The sequence below is a fragment of the Onychostruthus taczanowskii genome, unplaced genomic scaffold (assembly GCF_017590055.1).
Source record: "Onychostruthus taczanowskii isolate IOZ18803 unplaced genomic scaffold, ASM1759005v1 scaffold87, whole genome shotgun sequence".
Taxonomy (NCBI): Eukaryota; Metazoa; Chordata; class Aves; order Passeriformes; family Passeridae; genus Onychostruthus; species Onychostruthus taczanowskii.
Window position 1 is genome coordinate 3,064,642 of NW_024506662.1, and position 18,905 is coordinate 3,083,546.

The 18,905-nt window shown below is 49.3% G+C and overlaps 1 protein-coding gene across 1 annotated transcript in view; it reads left to right on the plus strand.

The window, feature by feature from the left end:
- The window catches only part of GALNT14 (polypeptide N-acetylgalactosaminyltransferase 14), a 94,402-nt gene that overhangs the window by 66,972 nt on the left and 8,525 nt on the right, over window positions 1-18,905 (plus strand). The window contains exons 7-13 of the mRNA XM_041425135.1: window positions 4,260-4,347; window positions 4,970-5,054; window positions 6,417-6,520; window positions 11,121-11,247; window positions 13,767-13,859; window positions 15,151-15,234; window positions 16,300-16,444. Of these exons, the coding sequence (XP_041281069.1) occupies window positions 4,260-4,347; window positions 4,970-5,054; window positions 6,417-6,520; window positions 11,121-11,247; window positions 13,767-13,859; window positions 15,151-15,234; window positions 16,300-16,444 (726 nt within the window). The remainder of the gene's footprint in view (window positions 1-4,259; window positions 4,348-4,969; window positions 5,055-6,416; window positions 6,521-11,120; window positions 11,248-13,766; window positions 13,860-15,150; window positions 15,235-16,299; window positions 16,445-18,905) is intronic.

Consider the following 18,905-nt stretch of genomic DNA (forward strand, 5'->3'; position numbering starts at 1 on the left):
TCCAGTGGGTGTGACCATCCAACCATGACCAGCTGCAAGCAGGCATCCATGTAAGGGGTACAAAGAGGCCTTTTGGGGTACAAAGTGACCTTTTCTGGTCTTCTTCCACCCAGCAGGCAGGTGGGGTGTCTGTGTGACTGGGGGAGAATGTGGGTGGGTGGGACAAGGTGTCTCCTGGGGCAGTGGGACTCTAACTGGGAAGCACAGGTTGAGTGGTGATAGGGGAATACGTGGGCAGTGCTCCAGCAGAGATTTTAATTAGGCTCATGTAAAATGCTCAGTGATGATGATTTAAGGGAGTGACGGCTCCTTGAATAGGGGCCGAATTTAATTTCATGCAAATTAAGCGCTAATAAATTGATTTAATAGGATTTAAATTCTGCTGATTTCGGAGCAGACAATGACATTCTCCTTTCTCTGGCGGCGACTCTCTCGCCAGACGTGCACACAGAGGCTGCTGGCACCTTGTCACTCGAGTCAGGGTTGCTCTGTGCCTGTGACCTGCTGGCAGCAGAGTGCAGGGATTGATGCACCATCATCCAGGGTGTGGATGCACTATCCTTTCCCTTCACTGTGCCTTGCTCTTTCACCCTTGCTGCACCTCTGCTACACCTCTGGCTCCTGATGGCCAGTGTTAATTAGTCAGCAATTTTAGAACTCCTGAGTTGCATTGACATAAGGGCAGCTGAGGAGCAAGGGGATACTGAGGTGGTGGGTCATGGAAAATCCTGCCTGGCTGGTGTTCACAATGCCCCTCACCTAAGGCATCCTGCTTTTCACCCCTGCAGATGTGACAGCTGTGATGGCTGGGCTGTGCATCCCCTCTGTGTGTCAGTGATGGGACGAGGGCAAGGGGGGCACAGCACCAGGTCAGGTGCGAGGGCAGTCAGTGCTGCTGGCACTTGTAGCACTGTGCTGGAGAGGTCCCAACCTTGGTTTGCAGGCTGAGACACAGAGCTGCTGATAGATGGAAATGTGATGGAAATGGTCTGTTCATATCATTGATCGTGGCTCCAGTAGAGTTATGAGAACACATGCTGTGATATCCCACTGGAGCCTTGTGGCTCACCTGTCCAGGGTGGGATTTACTGCTAAGCTTTACAGCATCACTTGTTCCTCTGAGCTTTTTAAAGGCAGGCATTCCTTGCTTTTTGCCAAAGCCCTGCTTGTACTTCAGTAAGGAGTATCCAGAGCAATTGCCTCTTTCCCAGGCAGAGCTTTTGATGTGTTTTGTCAGGAGAAGGGCAGTGAAGGCAGCAGGAAGGGGGTTGGCAGATCTGCTTTCCCACACAGCTCCAGGATGGTGCCCCATGTATCCAGGGTAGGTGAATATGATTGCCATGGATAGCATCACCATAGGAGTTCCAATGCCTTGTGGTCTGAATGCAGCATCAAACACACACATCACCTCTGTGAACTCTTCTGGATTGAATCTTTCCTCAGCTGGAAGTAAGGCAGTCTCTAAGCTTGCAGTGCTGCTCATGCTGCCCTGACCTTGCCCAGTATCTTGCAGCCTCAGGCAGCAGGGGAGATGTACTACAAAGAGTGTTGAGGAACCTGCAAAGCCAGAGGGGTCCCGCATGCCCGCTTTTAAACTGCTCACAGAAGCTGCAGGATAAGGGCAGAGTCCTCAGGCTCCTTCTTCCAGGCCCACCGTACCCATCCTTGCCAGCAGGGTTAAGGTATTGATCAGTGAAGTGTATGAAATGTTACTGCTGCCACCTTCAGGCTGTGCTCTAGCGGTGGGCTCCCTGGCCAACTGCTCCATGAGGATCAGCTGCCTAGGAGGAGCATTTTCTCACTCTGTTGCTCCCAGGAACAGCCTGTTTTGAGCTAATGTGCTTTAAGTTCCAAGGAAATGAGTGATGAGTGCCTCAAGGCACACCCATCACTTTTGCCACCACAGCCCAGACACCCCACTCTTTGCTTCTCTTATTTTCTCAGCCAGAGCAGCTATTCCTGCCACTTTCCATGGTGGGAAGTGCCAGAGCCATGGGTGCCACCATGCACCCGTGTGGAGGTGCCCCTCGAGCTCCACCTCGAGCTTTCCCAGCAGCTGATGGTTTTACATAACCAGCGTATGGATTTGGAGACAAGCAGGAAGAGCAAGGGATGGAGTGTGGGGGCGAGAGAGAGGATCTGGGGGATCTCAGCCCTGTGCCTGTCTCAGGGAGCAGCAGTGGTGGTCGGTGTCTCACACCAGCATGTTTGCAAACACGTGGCTGAGAGTGTGGGCCCAGGCTCTTATTTTACTTATGGAACAAATATCTCCAAAGTCATTAATGGTGGATTTCAACTGAATAACTTTTCTAAAAATGTAATTATCCATCCCAAGGTATTTTTACAGTATGACTCAGCGAGTTCATCCCAGAACTGGATTTGCAAATGGCACTGGGATGAGCCAGTGAATGGTGACCCCCCACTCCAAGCTCAAATACCCCCAGCCTGCTGCTTTGCTGGGAGAAAGGAGACCCATGAAGGGCAGCCTGCCTAATCTTTGCCTAATCTTGCTATGGGGCAGAGGAGCAGCTGTGGCCCTTTTGGTTGTCCATTACAAGGTCAGGATGTGGAGGCTGAGAGTCACACTGCAGCCTAGGCCCTTCTCCAAGGCTGAAATACATCTGTTATTTTCAGGAGCATTTTCAGAGTTTTTTCCTGTTGATTTAGCTCCATACATTGGTGTGTTTGAGAAGGGCGTTGCAGAAATGAATTCTCAGGTTTGTGAGAGAGAATTGAAGGTTTGGGTGTTGTTAATATTAACATGCCCTGATATGGGTGGGTAGCAAAAAAACCAGAAAGATGAAGCTGCCTATAATAAGATCTGGTGCTCAGCCCAAAATAAATCATAGCAACAGCACTGTGCTCTTGAGCATGCCGTGCTTTTCTCTTGAGGGTCAGAGAGACCTTCATGAAAGCTGAGCAAATATATATGTTCCCAGGACCTGGCAGGGAAAGTGAGGCAGGGAGAAGACAGCACTGCTCAAGGTTAGTTAGCATTTTGCAGTAGTGCTCTCAGCCCAGATGTGAAGGGGATTTTCTTACAAGAAGTTGTGGTGTGCAGTGAGTAACAGTGCAATTGAAACTGGGGGTGGGTGTCAGCTAGCTAGAAGTGCTCACCAGTAAGATGCTTGAGGGGCAGGTTTTAAATGAGTGGATGCAATCCTTTCCCTGCACTGCTCAGCACACAAAGCAGATGCTTTGCTTAAAACCTTCCCCCTCGCCTCAGGCAGCTGAAGGATGCTTGGCTGTGCTGAGCTGTGGCAGGCTGGGGGACGCTGTGCAGCAGCCAGGATAGATTTGGTGGGTTTGAAAGGCTCACCCTGCTTGGATGTGGCTTGTGTTTCCCCGTGCAGTACAGAGGTGCAGCAGACTTTGCCCTTTTCAGTGAGATGTTTGACTCACAGAAAGTGATGGTGAGACCCCTGGCTTGACCCTGTAATGGAAATACCAAGTATTTGTCATGCTCAATTGGAAAATCAGCTCTAGTCCAGCTCCCAGCTCATGGCCTTTGGTTGCTTCTTCCTACAGCTGCATTTGAATATTTCTTTGTCAGGACTAATTTCTAAAACAAAGTCTTTCCCCAGTGAGAGAGCAAGCCCGAGTGTGCTCAGATGCTTTGCTTTGTATAGCTGTGAAAAACAATTTGATCTGGTGAGGGTAAAACCTTGAAGTTTGAGCTATAATTGGAGTTTGGGATTTTTGAAAAGAAAAAGGGAGATAAGAGACCAGTCAAAGCTGTCAGAGTCTCTTCCTCCTGTAGATATTTTTGTTCATAACTGTTGGTATAATCTCTTTGCCCATAACAAGATGTTAATTAAATCACCACCAACTATTTTGAATAAATCAGGTCTTTCTTTTTTAACCCTTTCACAACTTTGGCAAAACTAACTGTACTGCCGTAGTTGGTGCATTTAAAAGAATACCCATATTGAAGCTATTTGGCTGTGTTTTTCCTCTGTCATTTCAATTGCCTGTTTGTCACTTGACTTCTGAAATCCAGTTAAAAGTGTTTAAGGGAGGTGAAAGGGGAATATTTTGGTGAATTTGTAAAAGGCAGAAGGAGCTTTGCATCCAGCCCAGCTGGCTGCCAAGTACAGGCACAGTCTGAGGAGGAGGAGACAGTGAGGGACACTTGTCCCTGACAAAACTGAATGACACCAATGTTTCCAGGCACTTGGTGTCTCCAGGAGTTTGGAGCCCCTTGCCCAGCTGGAATGGTGTCATCTGAAGTCACAGGTGTTTTTGCTTCTGCTTTGCAGGATCCCACCCGGGTGGTCAGTCCCGTTATTGACATCATCAACCTGGACACTTTTGCCTACGTGGCAGCTTCCTCAGACCTCAGAGGAGGTGAGTCCAAGCCTTGTGCACGTCCTGTGGGCATCCATTCCGTGGTGGGAATGTGCACTGGCCTTTGCACCACACCTCTGTCTCCTGCTGCCTCACGAAAAAGCACATGAGCGCAGCTCGGTGCTGCTCCCAGGCTGGGTGTGGTGTGAGCAGTGTGCTTGCTGCACTGGGTGAGGTGGTCAAGAGGAAAGAAGGGTCATGGCAGAGCCACCCTGGGCAGCACTGGAAGCGACAGGAGATGGGAGATGTCTAGGCAACAACTGGAGGATGAAAGTGTAGTGCTTATTAGTATGCCTGTGCTATTTGGAGCACACAGTATCCATCAGAGCGTGCTTCTGTGTGTACAGGGGGACTAGGTTTCAGCAGCAGCTTTAATTCTGACTTTTCCTGCCTTTGGAGCACTTGACTTGGAAATTGTAATGCAAGGTGCTGTTTCTTGTTCATATGTAGTAGTGAAATATGTTAGGCATTGGACTCTTCTCTCAAGAGCTGCGTCTCTGTGGCTGAAGTCATTTGAAAGTGGGGAAAATGTTCCATCAAACACAGCTTCTGCAGTCTGCATTGCCTCCTAATCCATATCAGTTTCTGATTTCCCCGTGGCACTTCTCTACTCTGGTTTTAGGTTTTGACTGGAGTCTGCATTTCAAGTGGGAGCAGCTTTCCCCGGAGCAGAAAGCCAAACGACTGGATCCCACTGAGCCCATTAAGTAAGTCTGGAGGGGGAAGGAAGCACCTGCTGGGGCAGGACAGACTTCTCATGTGACCTCACGTGTGTCCCCATGCTCCACAGCAGTGTGCAATCTCTTCCAGGACAGCAGTGAACTTCTAGTACCTCTAGCAAGCTCCTGGCTAGCCTGGGGTTTGCAGTGCAGTTTCATATTCCAACAATGAAGCCTTGGAATGCCACAGAGATGGAAGGGGTGTGTTTGTGGTTACTGGGGTTTTGGTAGTGGTAAGGATTATGATTAGGGGAACAGCCCAGTGCTGTAGTAAACTGCTTCTCTCAGTTCAGCTACCACTTAAGAATAAGGCAGTGTCCTCATGATAAACTTGGTGTCTAGCCCAGCCTTCCCCGGTCAGCACTGCTCTTCTGTACCTCACTGAGGACTCCTCAGAAATGGGGATGTGCAGGGGAGGGAGCACAGCTGACCAGGAGAGAAGGTGCCATCTGTCCTCATGCCGTGGGATGGAGGGATCCTTCATTCTGCTGGAAATCTCTGCTGGCAGCAAGCCTGGTGCTGGTGTCTGCAGCCCCAGCCAGATGGGAGGCGTGGAGGACTCCAAGTGTTTGGGAAGCTCAGGGTCTCAGAAGGCTCCCAGGGGAGAAGAGCACTGCTTCTCCTTAGGATGCTGCTGTTAACAGGAGCTCTCACTGGCTTCCCAAAGGCTGGCCTTGCATTCCTGATCACTGCAATCACTGTGGAGATTAGCCTGGGCACAGCAATCACCCCAGCTCCTCCCAAGCCTGTCCTGAGGCATCCACACTGTCTCCAGTTGAATGGAGATGGGACTTGTGCCAGCAAACAGCAAGGCTCCTCAAGCTATCTTCTGGGTCTGCCCTCCCCTCCTCCACGGGCCCTCTCTGTGCAGTTTTCTTAGCTAATCTGAAGAAAGAAAAATAACCCTGGTTTGAAATAAAGATCACACAGCTAGTGATGGCTTTTAAAAAGCCCTTCTGAATTGGCTCTGCCTTCCTCTCCCCGGTGGAATGGTGCTCTTAATAGGCTGGCTCCAGGCAAAAAGCCCGTCTGAGTGAATAACCCCCGAGTGCTAAGTGCATTTTTGATGCTGAAGCCTACAATCAGGGCTGTCAACTTTGGGCTTGTAGGAGTTGTGCTGACGGGTGCATTAGCCAGTCATTAAGTGCCAGGCAATTTATGATTGGCAGCAGAACACCAAGGCAACTGAAAGAAAAGCTCAGATGCATTTTGGGGTGTTTTGTCCTTTTCTTGGTGAGAAGGTGGTGTCCTGGTCAGGGAAGAGGAGGCAAAGGGAAGGGCTTCTTCTGTGCATCCAGGTGCTGCAGCAGTGCTTGAGGGTGTGTCCTCTTCTCCTTGTCCATTCTTCAGGACACCCATCATTGCTGGGGGGCTCTTTGTGATCGACAAGGCCTGGTTCAACCACCTGGGGAAGTACGACAGTGCCATGGACATCTGGGGTGGAGAGAACTTTGGTGAGTTGTTCTTCATCCTCCTGGGCCTTGCTGTATTGGCTTCTTTCTGAGTCATGCTGGATGGATACAAGGTCATTTCAGGCTTCACTTTGAATGTTCTGGGTGGTTTCCCCCATTTACATTGGTAGGTTGGGGTCTTAGGAGAGTGAGAGATCCAGCAAGGACAAATGATGGGAAGTGAGCAATTGTTGGCCCTTCCATGCCTTCCATGCTGCTTTGATTTCCTGTAGGTGGAATGATGGGAAGCAATTGTTGGCCCTTGGGACTGCCTGCCTTCCATGCTGCTTTGATTTCCTGTAGGTAAATACCTTCAACCACACAGTTTCCAGCTTTGGTGTTACCAACAGATGAGAGAACGCTACATGCACCCTTCTATTCCTTCCTGATCTTATTTTCGCCTCAATAAAGCAAAGAATTTATCTTAATCAATTCATGACAGCATTTCCAAGCTATGAACTGAGGTACCAGTCCCTCCTTGAGCTGGCAGAGTACCTGAAGCTGTAGCTCCATCAGCATGCAGCAAACAGGTGTCAGAGTACCAGGGCTGCTTATCCATTCCTGTATCCCTGGGTGGCTGGGAGCTGCCCAGCTCTCTCTGATACTGTCACTTTTCCTGCACCAAAAAAAAAAAAGGTTTGAGCTCACCTAAATTCTGTCACCTCTGTACCTTATCATGGGTCAAAATGGATATAAAGAAATCTCCTGCAAGCACACTTGAGAGGGCACATGAAAGAGGTAACAGCCTGTCCCTTGTCCCCTTGTCAAGCAGAGCTGGGTCGGGCTTGGCTGTTCTCCCTTTGGAGCTGCAGTGATGCTGTGGATCAGAACAATAGACTGTACCCACAAAAGAAGGGGGAGGCACTCGATGGCAGGCAGGCAGATCAGAACCTGGCTTTAATAGCTTGCACCTCTGGGGAGTGGGGCTAGCCAGGAAGGAAGGCTCTTGTGTCTCCACACACACAGCGATGCTGTCAGTCATCCAAGGGAGCAGATGCTGCTGCCTTGCAGTAATCCATCCACTGCCTGGCACTGGTGTTTCCTTCACATGCCTTGTCCCTCTGGATATATTTTATTTATTTCTATCTTGTTATGCAGTAGGAATCTCTCTCTTTTCATGCTTTCTCTCTGTGCGTGCATGTCTTGCCTTTGAAGTGACCCAAAGTACCTGAGTGGGGTGGCTGTGAGGAAACCTGGGAGGGGAGTGGCAGCCCTCCCACTTCCCCTGCTGGATCAATAGCCCAAACAAAGCATTCAAGAGGGGAACTAGACAGGAGAAGAGCAGGAGAGGAGCTGCCATGCTGTGCCTGACCTGCTGTCTGTCTGTGCTCGTCATTGGTCTCTGACAGCAGCCAGCAGGAGCTGCTCCTGGGAGATGAACAGTGACAGGACAGCCTGCTCCTGGGAGAAGCTCCATCCTGGCAGCTTGTCCCATGCCCTGTAACAGCAGGCATTGTGCTCCTTGTGCCTGGTTATGACCCATCCTGCAGAGGAGAGGTTTCCCTTACTGGTGCTATGCCCCAGGAGGCTGGTCCTGACCAAACGTCCACTGGCAGGGGTACCACGGCCTCCTGTGACAAAGGAAAGCAAAATCAAGGTTAACATTGCAACAACAAAGTGCAGGTCTGCATAGCAGCAGGGCAGATCCCATCTTGCCGCTTTTCCTGGGAGCAGAAGCATGCCTGGCTCACAGCTCCACCTCCTGCAGGTGCGGCAGTCGAGGACAGTGTCCCATCTCTCCTTTGCACTCTGCTGGCCCTGGCCGGCTCTGGGCAGGGAATGGACAGCAGGAGCTGACCTGCATGTTTTGGGCACTTGCAGTGAACCGTGCTCTTCCTGGTAGCTCAATCCTGAGGAGCAGCACTGCTGTCCTTAATGTTATTGATGGGACAGCTGGAGGGGGAGTGTCCCATCTCTCCTTTGCACCCTGCTGGCCCTGGCCAGCTCTGGGCAGGAGCTGACCTGCTTCTTTTGGGCACTTGCAGTGAACCGTGCTCTTCCTGGTAGCTCAATCCTGAGGAGCAGCACTGCTGTCCTTAATGTTATTGATGGGACAGCTGGAGGGGGCTGTAGGCTTCAGGCAGAACAAAAGTAAGCGTGTTTGGCTTTGAAGGAGAACACCACAGGTGTTTTGCATCTTAAATATACTGAATTCCCTGTAGAGGAGTAATGGCAAGAAGGACTTGCAGGCCAGCAAGAAGTGCTGGAGGTATTTTGCTGAATGAAGGCCGAGTCCAGCACAGCCCAGCATGTACTGCTCACATCCCCTCCTGGGGGTCACTTGGAGGGGCCACGTGCACTGACAGCATCTCCTGAGGGTCAAGGGAAGCACGCTGTTGGTTCCTGCTCCCCTGGCTCCTCTGAGCTGACCCTGTACCATGCTTTAGTTGGTGCTTCAGTTTGCCTTCCCTTGGGGCACTTAGCCTGTCTGGAGATCTTGTTACCTGCCATGGATAGCTCCATGGGTGATCCCTCCCTGTGGAACTCTGTGCTTTTATTGTTCCTGCTGTACCTGGGGCAGGCTCTGCAGGGTGCAACTAGCCTGAAGCAGAGAGCTCAGACTCCTCAGCGTCTCCTGTGCACTGCGTCCTCATTCCAGTTCACAATACACAGAGATGACCTCTTCACTAGGCTTTGAAAAAACCAGGCAAGGACTGGATGGTGTGAGTCTTTCAGCACACCAGGGAGCTGCTCTTCTCCCAGGCTGAGCAGAAGGACCAGAGGAGGGGAGGGCAGCTTGCAGCAGCCACGCTGTGCTCCACAGCTGCTCAGCTGGTTGTCCCCTTGTATTGGGTGCCCTTATGACTGACACAGCAGTGCCAGCTGAGAGGCCAGTGCTGTGACACACAGACAAGTGACAGCAGCAGCCACGTGCGAGGAGAGCCGAGAGCAGCAGCTCAGAGTGGCCGCATCCTGCCATAATCTCATTTCCCTGCAGCTGTGATTAAGCTTGCTCCCAGTATAGCACCAGGACATGGCACAAGGGCACGTTTTATTGGCCTCTTAATACCCAGTACTGGGGAAAGTGGTGAGGCTCCAGCTGCTGTTGGCAGCTCTTGCCTGTAAACACGGCAGTGAAGGGAAGGGGAGGGAGTTTCTGGGAAGGAATAGTGCTCCCTGCTGTGCTTTCCCACCCTGCCATTGCTTGTCCCTGCTGCCAGAGCCAGCTGTTGGGGATGGGATCAAAGCCTTGAATTTTGGATCCAGGCATTAAGGCAAGAAGGCTTTGCAGCTGTGTCAGCCTTCCTTTCCATCAGCTCAGGAGCAGGCAGGTGTGCTGGGAGCGGGATGGGAGCAACATGAACCTGGATCCCCCCTCTGCAGCAGCTCAGGGCTGAGCCCTGTGTGCTCAGAGGGTTTGGAGCTCCAGGCTCCAATTGGCCTTTGCTCCCTGAAGCTGTGAGCTGTTCTTGGAGGGATGGAAGCTTTGTAAGCCAGCAGTGCCTGCCCTTGGAGGAGGAGGAGTCCTGTTGGCACTGCCCAATTCCTGCCACAGGTGTTTGTCTTGCCAGCATCCGACCTGGGGACAAGTCATCCTTGTGCTGGCATATATGAGGGGACTTCTGGGAGCACAAGTTGGCAAAGACAATGGGTGTTCTCCTGTCTGAATTCTGTAGTTAAATGGGGGGGGCGGGGTGTGAAAAGGAATTATTAGTTTTGCAGTAGATACATGCTACATATAGCTCTGCACTGTCAACAGATGATAAAATAGGATTCAGAGAACTGCAGGAGCATTTTCATTTTAATTTCATTTCTTTTCCACGCCAGTTCTGTCTGAGCATGACTGTCTGACAATAGAGCTACAGATTCATAGCTTCATAAGCATCAGGACCAGATGGACACATTAGATCAGCCATGCTGCTTGCCCTTCCTACCTCATCCAGCTCCCTGCCAAGAGCTTTATAACTTTGGCTCTCAGTTGTGCCACAGGCTCATTTTCCTTGAGAAGGGCCCTGTGGGCCAGCCAGAGAGTGGCTTGGAGTGACTGGGAGACATTTCCCATGCTGACAACTTATCCAGATTTTTGGGATAATCCCTCCCACTGCTGTTCTTTGCTTCTGTGAAGGTGTGTGCTTTACTTGATTGGCACTCAAGGCCCAGAGTACCTGGGCAGGGCAAGCTCCTGTCCATTTTGGGACAGGTGATGGGGGCACAGCTCTCTGTTCACTTTGCAGAGTCAGTGGTGGATTCAGAAAGATAATGACAGCTGTAGTCATTAATGGAGAGAATTCATAGCTTCTGCTGGTGAACTTGAGAGCCCTTTGGAGGGAAGTGACTCTGAAACAGGCAGTGCAGAAGTAATAAGGGAGGCACAAAACTGCTGAGAGGATTCTGCAGTGTATGAGAAGGGACCTGCTCACGGTCTCACGCTCACCATTGTGATTGCACCTGCTGTGCTAGAGGCAGGTTTCAAGTGCACTGACTTCAAACAGCTTGCAAAGAAGCTTTGAAATGTGCTTTTAAGGCCCCTGTGACTAGGAAAGCTCATCTGGTAATTGATTTACCCCAGTTTAATGTTGCAGAGGATGAAGTAAGAGCTAACACCAGGAATCAGACTCCTCTAGGACAGAAAGACAAAGTGCTGAAGCTGCTTCTCTTACAGAAATCTCTTTCCGTGTGTGGATGTGTGGAGGGAGCCTGGAAATCATCCCCTGCAGCCGTGTTGGGCACGTCTTTCGGAAGAAACATCCCTACGTCTTTCCAGAGGGAAATGCCAATACATACATCAAGTAAGTGGTTTGTACTTGCTTTGGGGTTTTTTTTGTGAATTAGCCTTGTAGAGAGAGGGGGGAGCAGAGGAGACAGGCAGGAAAGTTTGTTTGGAAAACTTTGAAATATCCTTGGGCAGGAATTTCTTGAGCTGAAGAAAATGTAAGTCAATACAACTGTCCCATAGGGTTTCTCCGGTGTCGAGAATATGACAGAAATAGGACATTTATATGGTAGCTTTCATCAGCACAGAAATGGAGGGATGGCCCCAGCACATCCCTGAGAGCTGGCTGCTGAGACATCAAATGGTTTAGACCTTGAGGCCATCAGAACACATTTTAAATGACCTGAAATGAGGCTGCCAGCAATGTCTGTCAGTAGCCAGTGACCTTAGCTGAGGGCTCAGTGTGGCTCAGCTGAACCAGAAAATTTGGTTCCCATTGGCTCTCCAGGATGGGAGGCACACATCTTGCTGGAGAGGGTGGTTCTGTATCCAGGCTGGTGCTCTCTCCTGAGCAGAGGCAGCAGTGGGCTGCACCTGGCTGGCATGGACACTGAAGGGACTGCCAGGGCATACCAGCTGAAGGGCACCTCTCCTCACACACAGGAACACAGCTGAATCAGGTTCTGAAAGGGCTGCCTGAAATGGGCTAAGGTCCTGGAAACATCAGGCAAAGAAGGAGTAAATCCAGAAGTGGGAATAGGCATGGGAAGGATGGTCAGAGCAGCCAGTGAGGTCAAGGAAGGATTTCCTCCATTTTTAGAGTGTGAGGCTGAACGTTGTTGCTGAAGTGAATGACAGAGAAAAGCACTGGGGGCACTTACAGTAAATGCAGGGTTGTTTCTGAGCTAACCTGCAGCTGTGAGTGCTTACACAGCAGGCTTTCCTTTTAGTGTGGGCTTCCCACTGCCTGAAAGCAGCATTTGTGAAGACCCAGGTCTGCCACAAGGTTCCTGCTGACCCAGGCTCTCTGCAGCTCCCTCAGCCTTTGCTTGAGACAAGGGGGAGTGCAAATGACACCTCTCACTGACACCTGTGATTTCCAGGCACACAGGGGGTGGAGCAGGAAGGCGATGGCTGTGACGGGCACAGGGCATCATCAAGGAGCAGAGCACAGATTTGAGAACCACTAGGAGGGCTCTTGCTTTCAGTAGTGAAGCAAGACTACTTCACAAAGTAGTCAAAACCTCCCCTGTGAGAGTCGCTGCAACCCTGAGTGGAAAGGTGGCACCTGCCTTGCGTCACCTGCAGGAGGAGCAAGGGGAGCTGGAATGGGCACAGCTCCTGTGACTCCCTGCCAGGCACTGGCCTCTGGGGACTTCGGGGACGTCTGTGTCATGCCTGGGTGTGAGCCTTGGCACTTGGCCCTGTGTTTCTTGTAAACTCGAATGAGACCGGGAAGCCAGACAAAGGAACCCTGCACGCTGGGGAAGGTTAGGTACAGATGTAAACACTGATTTAGTCATCTCTTGAGCAAGAGCACTTAGACTATTGCCTCAGAGAGAGAGAGAGAGGAGGAAGCCCATGAATCAGCAAGGAACTGAGAATCAGTCTGGAGAAATGTAGCTGCAGGCATCAGGAGCTGGGATGTTATTAACCTTAGGGTATCTATCAGCCTTAATGTTATAGTGTATAGACTGAGAGGAGAAGCAGCTCCTGGCAACCTGATGCTCTGTAGCACTTCTGTTTAAATAGAGGTGTTAGCAAAAAATATCTCCACCTTTCTGCCAGATACTGATTGCTTTTCCACAGAGCCCCTCCTTCAGAGTGAGAGACAGCTCAGGCTCCAGTCTAGTGCTGGCTTCATGTGCAGAATAATCATTTTCTGGGCACCTGGGGCTTGGCTGGATCCAGAGCCTGCCCACAGCAGCTTAGTGGTGTGGCAGCAATAGCTTGGAGGCATTGGCCTTGGAGCAGGAGACTGGAGGACTCCCCTGATATGGGCAGGGACATGCAGGTAGGCATGGAGCAGGAAATCCGTTTGCAAGAGGAGTTAGCCACCTGAAGCCAACAGAAGATTTGCTGAGGTTCAGAAACCTTCTGCAGACACCTGGCTGATGGATGAGAGTGGCATTCGTGCTGCAGCACTGTGCTGGGGCCACTTTCTCTGTAAGTTTTGGATGCTGAGGTTTGCCTCAGTGAAATCCAGGAGTGCAAAGCAGGAGTCCATTCAGGATAGAAACAAAGGAAATATTTGCAAATCTTCTGCAAACTTTTCAGAGCTCCATCCCATCCACTAAATAAAACCCCAAGCACTCCTGCCTTGGAGATGATGCTTAAGACAACCTTCAGTTCTGGGTGTGGTGGATGCAAAGCATCCAGCTGAGTTTGAAATGGTGAATTCTTCATCCAAGCTTTATTTGGCCCGATGTGTTTGGTCCCTGGAGTAATGGGAAGGAAGGAGAACCTTGTGTACTAGTGAGGGATGGGCTGGCTCAGGGGGGGCTGAGGGTGGGAGGAGGGCAGGTGGGTGGTGCACTGTGGAAGGTGTCACCTTGCAGGCCCCTTGGTTCCAGCATGTCCCGTTGCCTCCCGCAGGAACACCAAGCGCACGGCCGAGGTGTGGATGGACGAGTTCAAGCAGTACTACTACGCTGCCCGGCCCGCAGCCCAGGGGAGGCCTTTTGGGAAGTAAGGATCCTCCTCTGCTGCCTGTGCCCTGCCTGCTGCAGTGGGTGCTCACAGAGACGTGCCCTGCTGTGGAAACCCGCTTGCGCTGCTTCTGTAGTGGCAGTAAAATACTGATGAGAGGCACGTGCTACAGCAGTGAGGTGGATAAAGTGCCAGTTTAAGTGCTGTGCTGGTTTATTCCAGTGAGTGAAGCAAACCCAGGTGGGAGAAAACCCCCTCTGTCTCTGTCCTGCCCTTGGCATTACACATAGAACTACTTCCAATCCCGGAGTGGAGTTTGGTAGGGAGAGTCCAGAGGTGTTGGTGGCATCAAATCATCAATTTTTTGGCCTGCTGATGCTTTGTTGGAAGGCAGCAAGCATTTGTGTGCAGGGAGTTTCCCATTCGTTCTGTGAGGAGTCATAAATGCCTCCTTATCAGGAGGACTGTAAATATTTGTGTTGCATTTCTCATTTTCACATATCTTTGCCTTGGAAAGTTTCCTTCAGATTCCAGGGTGTTCTGAGTCCAAACTTGAATTCCTTGTGACCACTCTTCAATCTCCAGGATAAATAATTTGAAGTCCTGGGGTGTCCCCTGTTTGCTCTGAATTAATATCCTACTCCCATCCATCAGCACAGAATGAAGTAGCAGCTTTGTCCTCTGCTTAGGGCATAGAGAAGTTGACCTGTGTGAAAAGGAGGTACTGGAGGCTTCTGACTATTCCATAAAAGCCAGCTCATAACAGCTCCACAGGTGTAGGCTGGCCCAGGGAGGAGCTGGAGTTTTGGAAACGTCACTGTACAGCGTGGTCCCTCAGCAGAAATTTTGTCCTAATTAATAAAAGAAAAAAGTATTTCACTGTATGATTAACTTCTGCTGGCTTTCCAGCCTGTTTAGGTGCTCTTGCAAATCAAGGTGTAGTCCTGTAAACCAAGAGTAACTTAGAATAGCAAATAGCATATTTTAATTTCCTAATATGTTAATATGTTCAGGTAAGGACTATTGCGTAGTAGAATACATTTTTTACTAATAATTTTTAAATTACTGTGCTCTTCCCTGAACCTTCTCAGCTCCAGACTCCTTGTTAAAATGACAATATGTCATCATGCCATTTTACCAAGTGAGACCTCCAAAGAGACAGAGATCAAAACAACTGCTCAAGCTCCTACAGAGAGAAACCAGAGCTGCTGATGCTCCTGCATTTGCTGCGTGTGCATTTCTGATGGGTTTCTCTCATCCTCCCTCCTTGGTGTGTTGGGTCTCACCTTCATAATTTCTACTGTATCTCTGTGATATTTTCTTCCCACAGCATCCAGAGCAGAGTGGAGCTGCGGAAGAAGTTGAAATGCCACAGCTTCAAGTGGTACCTGGAAAACGTTTATCCCGAACTTCGGTACGGATGTGCCATCTCCACCTGCGTCCAGCAGGCCAGTGGGATGCTCCATCCCTCCTCCTGCCCCCCAGAGACATGGGCACCCCTTCCCTTGGGCTTCACAGGCAGGCAGAGGGAATTTTGTGCTGCACAGCTTGCTCACAGAGTGACATTCTGTGATATCTGCTTCCTCCAAGCTCTTTGCTGCCGGGCTGGTGAGGGACAAAGCATCAGTTATTCCCATTTGCTCTCTGGAATTCATTAGGTATCTTCCTGCCCGTGCTATGGAACAGGTTGTGTAGGGAAATAAGAGAGTTTTCCTTAGGAAAGTATCCCAAGGCAGAAAATCCACTATAGCTTCTGCTGGGGTGTTTCAGTACTTAATGACTCCTCCTCAAACAAGCACCTTAATTTCCACTCCTTTCACACTGTTCCATGGCACTCAAGGCTTCTCTGCTGTGAAACCATTCACCCTAGGATTTTATGACTTGTGTTCAGATGGCTCTGCCATGCTCCTAGCCCAATGCTTTGATAAATATTGTTGCTTTTGCACAGATATCTTTTAGCTACCAATTTACTCCAGAAACCATTGCATTTATTCCCCTGGCTCCTATCAAGAGCCATCCTCAGAAAGGATGTAAAGTTCTAGAGAGACCTTCAGGGACCTGCTGGTGCAATAGCTGAGTGCAGAATCACTGTGTGAAATAGATGACTTATAGCCATTTTCTTACTTCTTTTTTTTGCCATGTGTGGCATTGCACAGCAGCATTCACAGGCAATGCCAAGGCTCTGTGACAGTTTGTTATAAAGTTCCCCTCTCCTGTAAGCTGAAGGCTGCTCACAGCCTACTCCTGGCTCCTCTGTTTGCCTCGTGCAGTTATTTATTTTTTCCTCTTACAAAGGTCAGCCATCCATCTCTGAGCACTGCTCCTGCAGCGTCCCTGTCCATGTGCTGCTCTCAGTGCTTCAGTGTTGTGGTAGACCTTGCCAGCCCTCATCTTCTGGAGGTGAAATGGTGCAGCCTTACCCCACAGAGCCTCCCTGTGCATGGGGCAGTACGATGTTGTTTTCACTCTGTTCCCACAGGATTCCTGAGGAATCACTCTATCAGACTGGGATCATCAGGCAAAGGCAGAGCTGCCTGGAGTCACACAAGTCTGAAGACCAGGAGTTCCCCATCCTGAGCTTAAATCCTTGTAACAGCAGCAAGGGCACAGTGCCAAAGGCACAGGTAAGATGTGTTGTGTATCCCCGTGGTGCTGGATGGGAAGAAGCCATGGGGGCAGCTTCAAGATGATTTCTTAAGGTTGCTAAAGCTCTCCTGGAGGATTTACCCATTCTGCCAGTGTCTTTCTTTAGGCAGCCTATCATTAAACCCTGGAAACTCCACCTGACCTTGGTGGAGGCCCTGGGCAGCAGCAGGGATTGGTGCAGGAGCCACAGGACAGCCTGTCCCACTCATCTCCATGGGAGCCTGTGCTGAGCTCTTCCCACTGCCCAGGAACAACACGTGCTGCTCATCTGCACAGATCAAAGGCAAAGAGAATTATAGCTTCCTCTCATCTCTCAGCCTTCTTTCTCTCAGAATGGACTGAGTCGCAGTGGCATTTGTAACTTCATAGTCTGCATTTTCTCAGTATTGGATTGCCCATTAAACTAGCAAGGATTTAATGAGGATGATCTCAGTTTTTTCAGTTTCACTGAGATGAGAAAAAGCTGTATGAATTGATGTTCTCAAAAGCACAGCCTGGGAGATTTTAGAGCCAAGAGCAGGCACATGTGCCTTGCAGCAGAGTTTCTGGAGCAAGACCCTGAAGACACACACAACTTCAAAACTCACCTTTGTGATTTTGGCCATGTCAGTAAGTTCTGTGTTCCCATCTATAAAACAGGGAGGATAACAATCCCTTGCTTCTCCATGGTTGCCATGAAATAATTCAGTAGAAAATGGTGTGGTGTGCACGCTTCCACTCAACTGTACATCCTTAACCCTCATGGTTACATATTCAAACCAGGTAGCTGTGCATATAAAAGGCCCAGCTTGGGGAGACTGCTTAAAATACCCCTGATTTGTGTGTGCAAACAAAGCATGTCATTATGTGCATCTCTTTCAAATGCAGTTGCATGCCTGTCTGTAGGCAGGAAATTAATATCTGTTTCACAGCATGGCAAAATCAACAGTGACTACTTGAATATTAGTTCAGTTCAGAAAATGTAGTTAATATAATTGCAAGTGCCACACAGTAACACTTCTTACAGTTTCACTGGTTTCCATGTTCTAGAATTGGGTTTTTTTTCTTCCACTGCTACATGGACTTTTCACACAAGCAGCAAGCTGATGAGAGTAGGTCATCATGTTTTTCAGAGCTAGCTCTGCAGAAGAAAGGAAAAGTGTTCTAACAACAATAGCAACTTCCAATGAATCAGCTGTTTAAAAAAAATATCTGGGAAAATCAGAATGAAAAATGCTGCTGCAAGTTAGTGTTTCAAAATGAAATGGCATTGGTCTTTCTGAAATACCAATTTGATGTGGTATTTTAAAATGAGAAATGTCATGCCAACAAGTTGGATTGTTTCATTCCTACCAAACACATTTTGTTTTGACATTTCTGTGCTGTAAATTTTCGGAATTTTTCACGCCACGAACTTTTCATCTTCCTGTTCTGATTCTGCAGCAGTTTGCAATAGGTCAACACTTCCCACTGGATGGCAACTCTTATTTCTTTTGCACATCCAGGACTAACTTTGCAAAGGAACAGAAAAATGCACTACAAACAGATTGCAGAATGACTGTACTCAGTACACAGCAGGAGCAGAGAAAAGGCTTTCCTTTTTATCTTTCTCTGTCTTTCTAGGATAGTTCTTTGTTACTTGTACCCATGGAGAATAGTTCAGATTAAAGCAGGATATTTAAACTTTTATTGTGAATAGAAACTTAGATTTTAATGACTCAGTTGCCACAGGACCACCTGAACTTGTGGATGACGTGGGTGTTACAATCACCAGGCTATGTAGGATTGATTATGCAGCAGTCCTGAATGCTACTTGGTTTTGCATTTGATATACCAGAATAGAGCAATAATCTTCACTTTTAACATACTGAAGTCACATCTTGTTTACCCTAAGCTTCATTTTGTGAAAAATAGGCTTAGCTAAATCAAAGCTGTGCTTCCTTGGCATTCAGTAAGTACCGTGAAAATATCCTGGCTGTCCAAGTCCTTTATTATCACTATTATAGTAGCAATAATTTGGTTGCTTTGATTGCCTTTCTGTGGCTGTCTCCCTGCTGGGCTGCCCCAGCCCTTTACCAACATTACATGCATGAAGTCTTGAGACTGGGTGTGAGAAGATCTGGGCTGTCATGGTTTGAGGAGGAGAGGCACAGGAGCTGTCAGATGGCAGTCAACTGCTCTTTATTTTAGGTTTTTCTAACTGTAGTGTAGGAGAATGATGTTGTGAGACCCCAATCCATAGCCGGGGTAAATTGAGACAAGTATTCAGTGGTGAAATCAGACTTACACCCTTAGCAGGTCTGAGAAAACCTCCCTGGTGGTGTCTGGTGTTGGTCCTGAATTACTGAAAGGGGCACTGAGGCACAAGAAGATCCCTCATCTTTGTGTGGGAGAGCTCTGTCTTCTCATCCTGGGGATCCACCTGGCCCTTTCCTCTCCAGAAGGCCTGGCAGTGGTCAG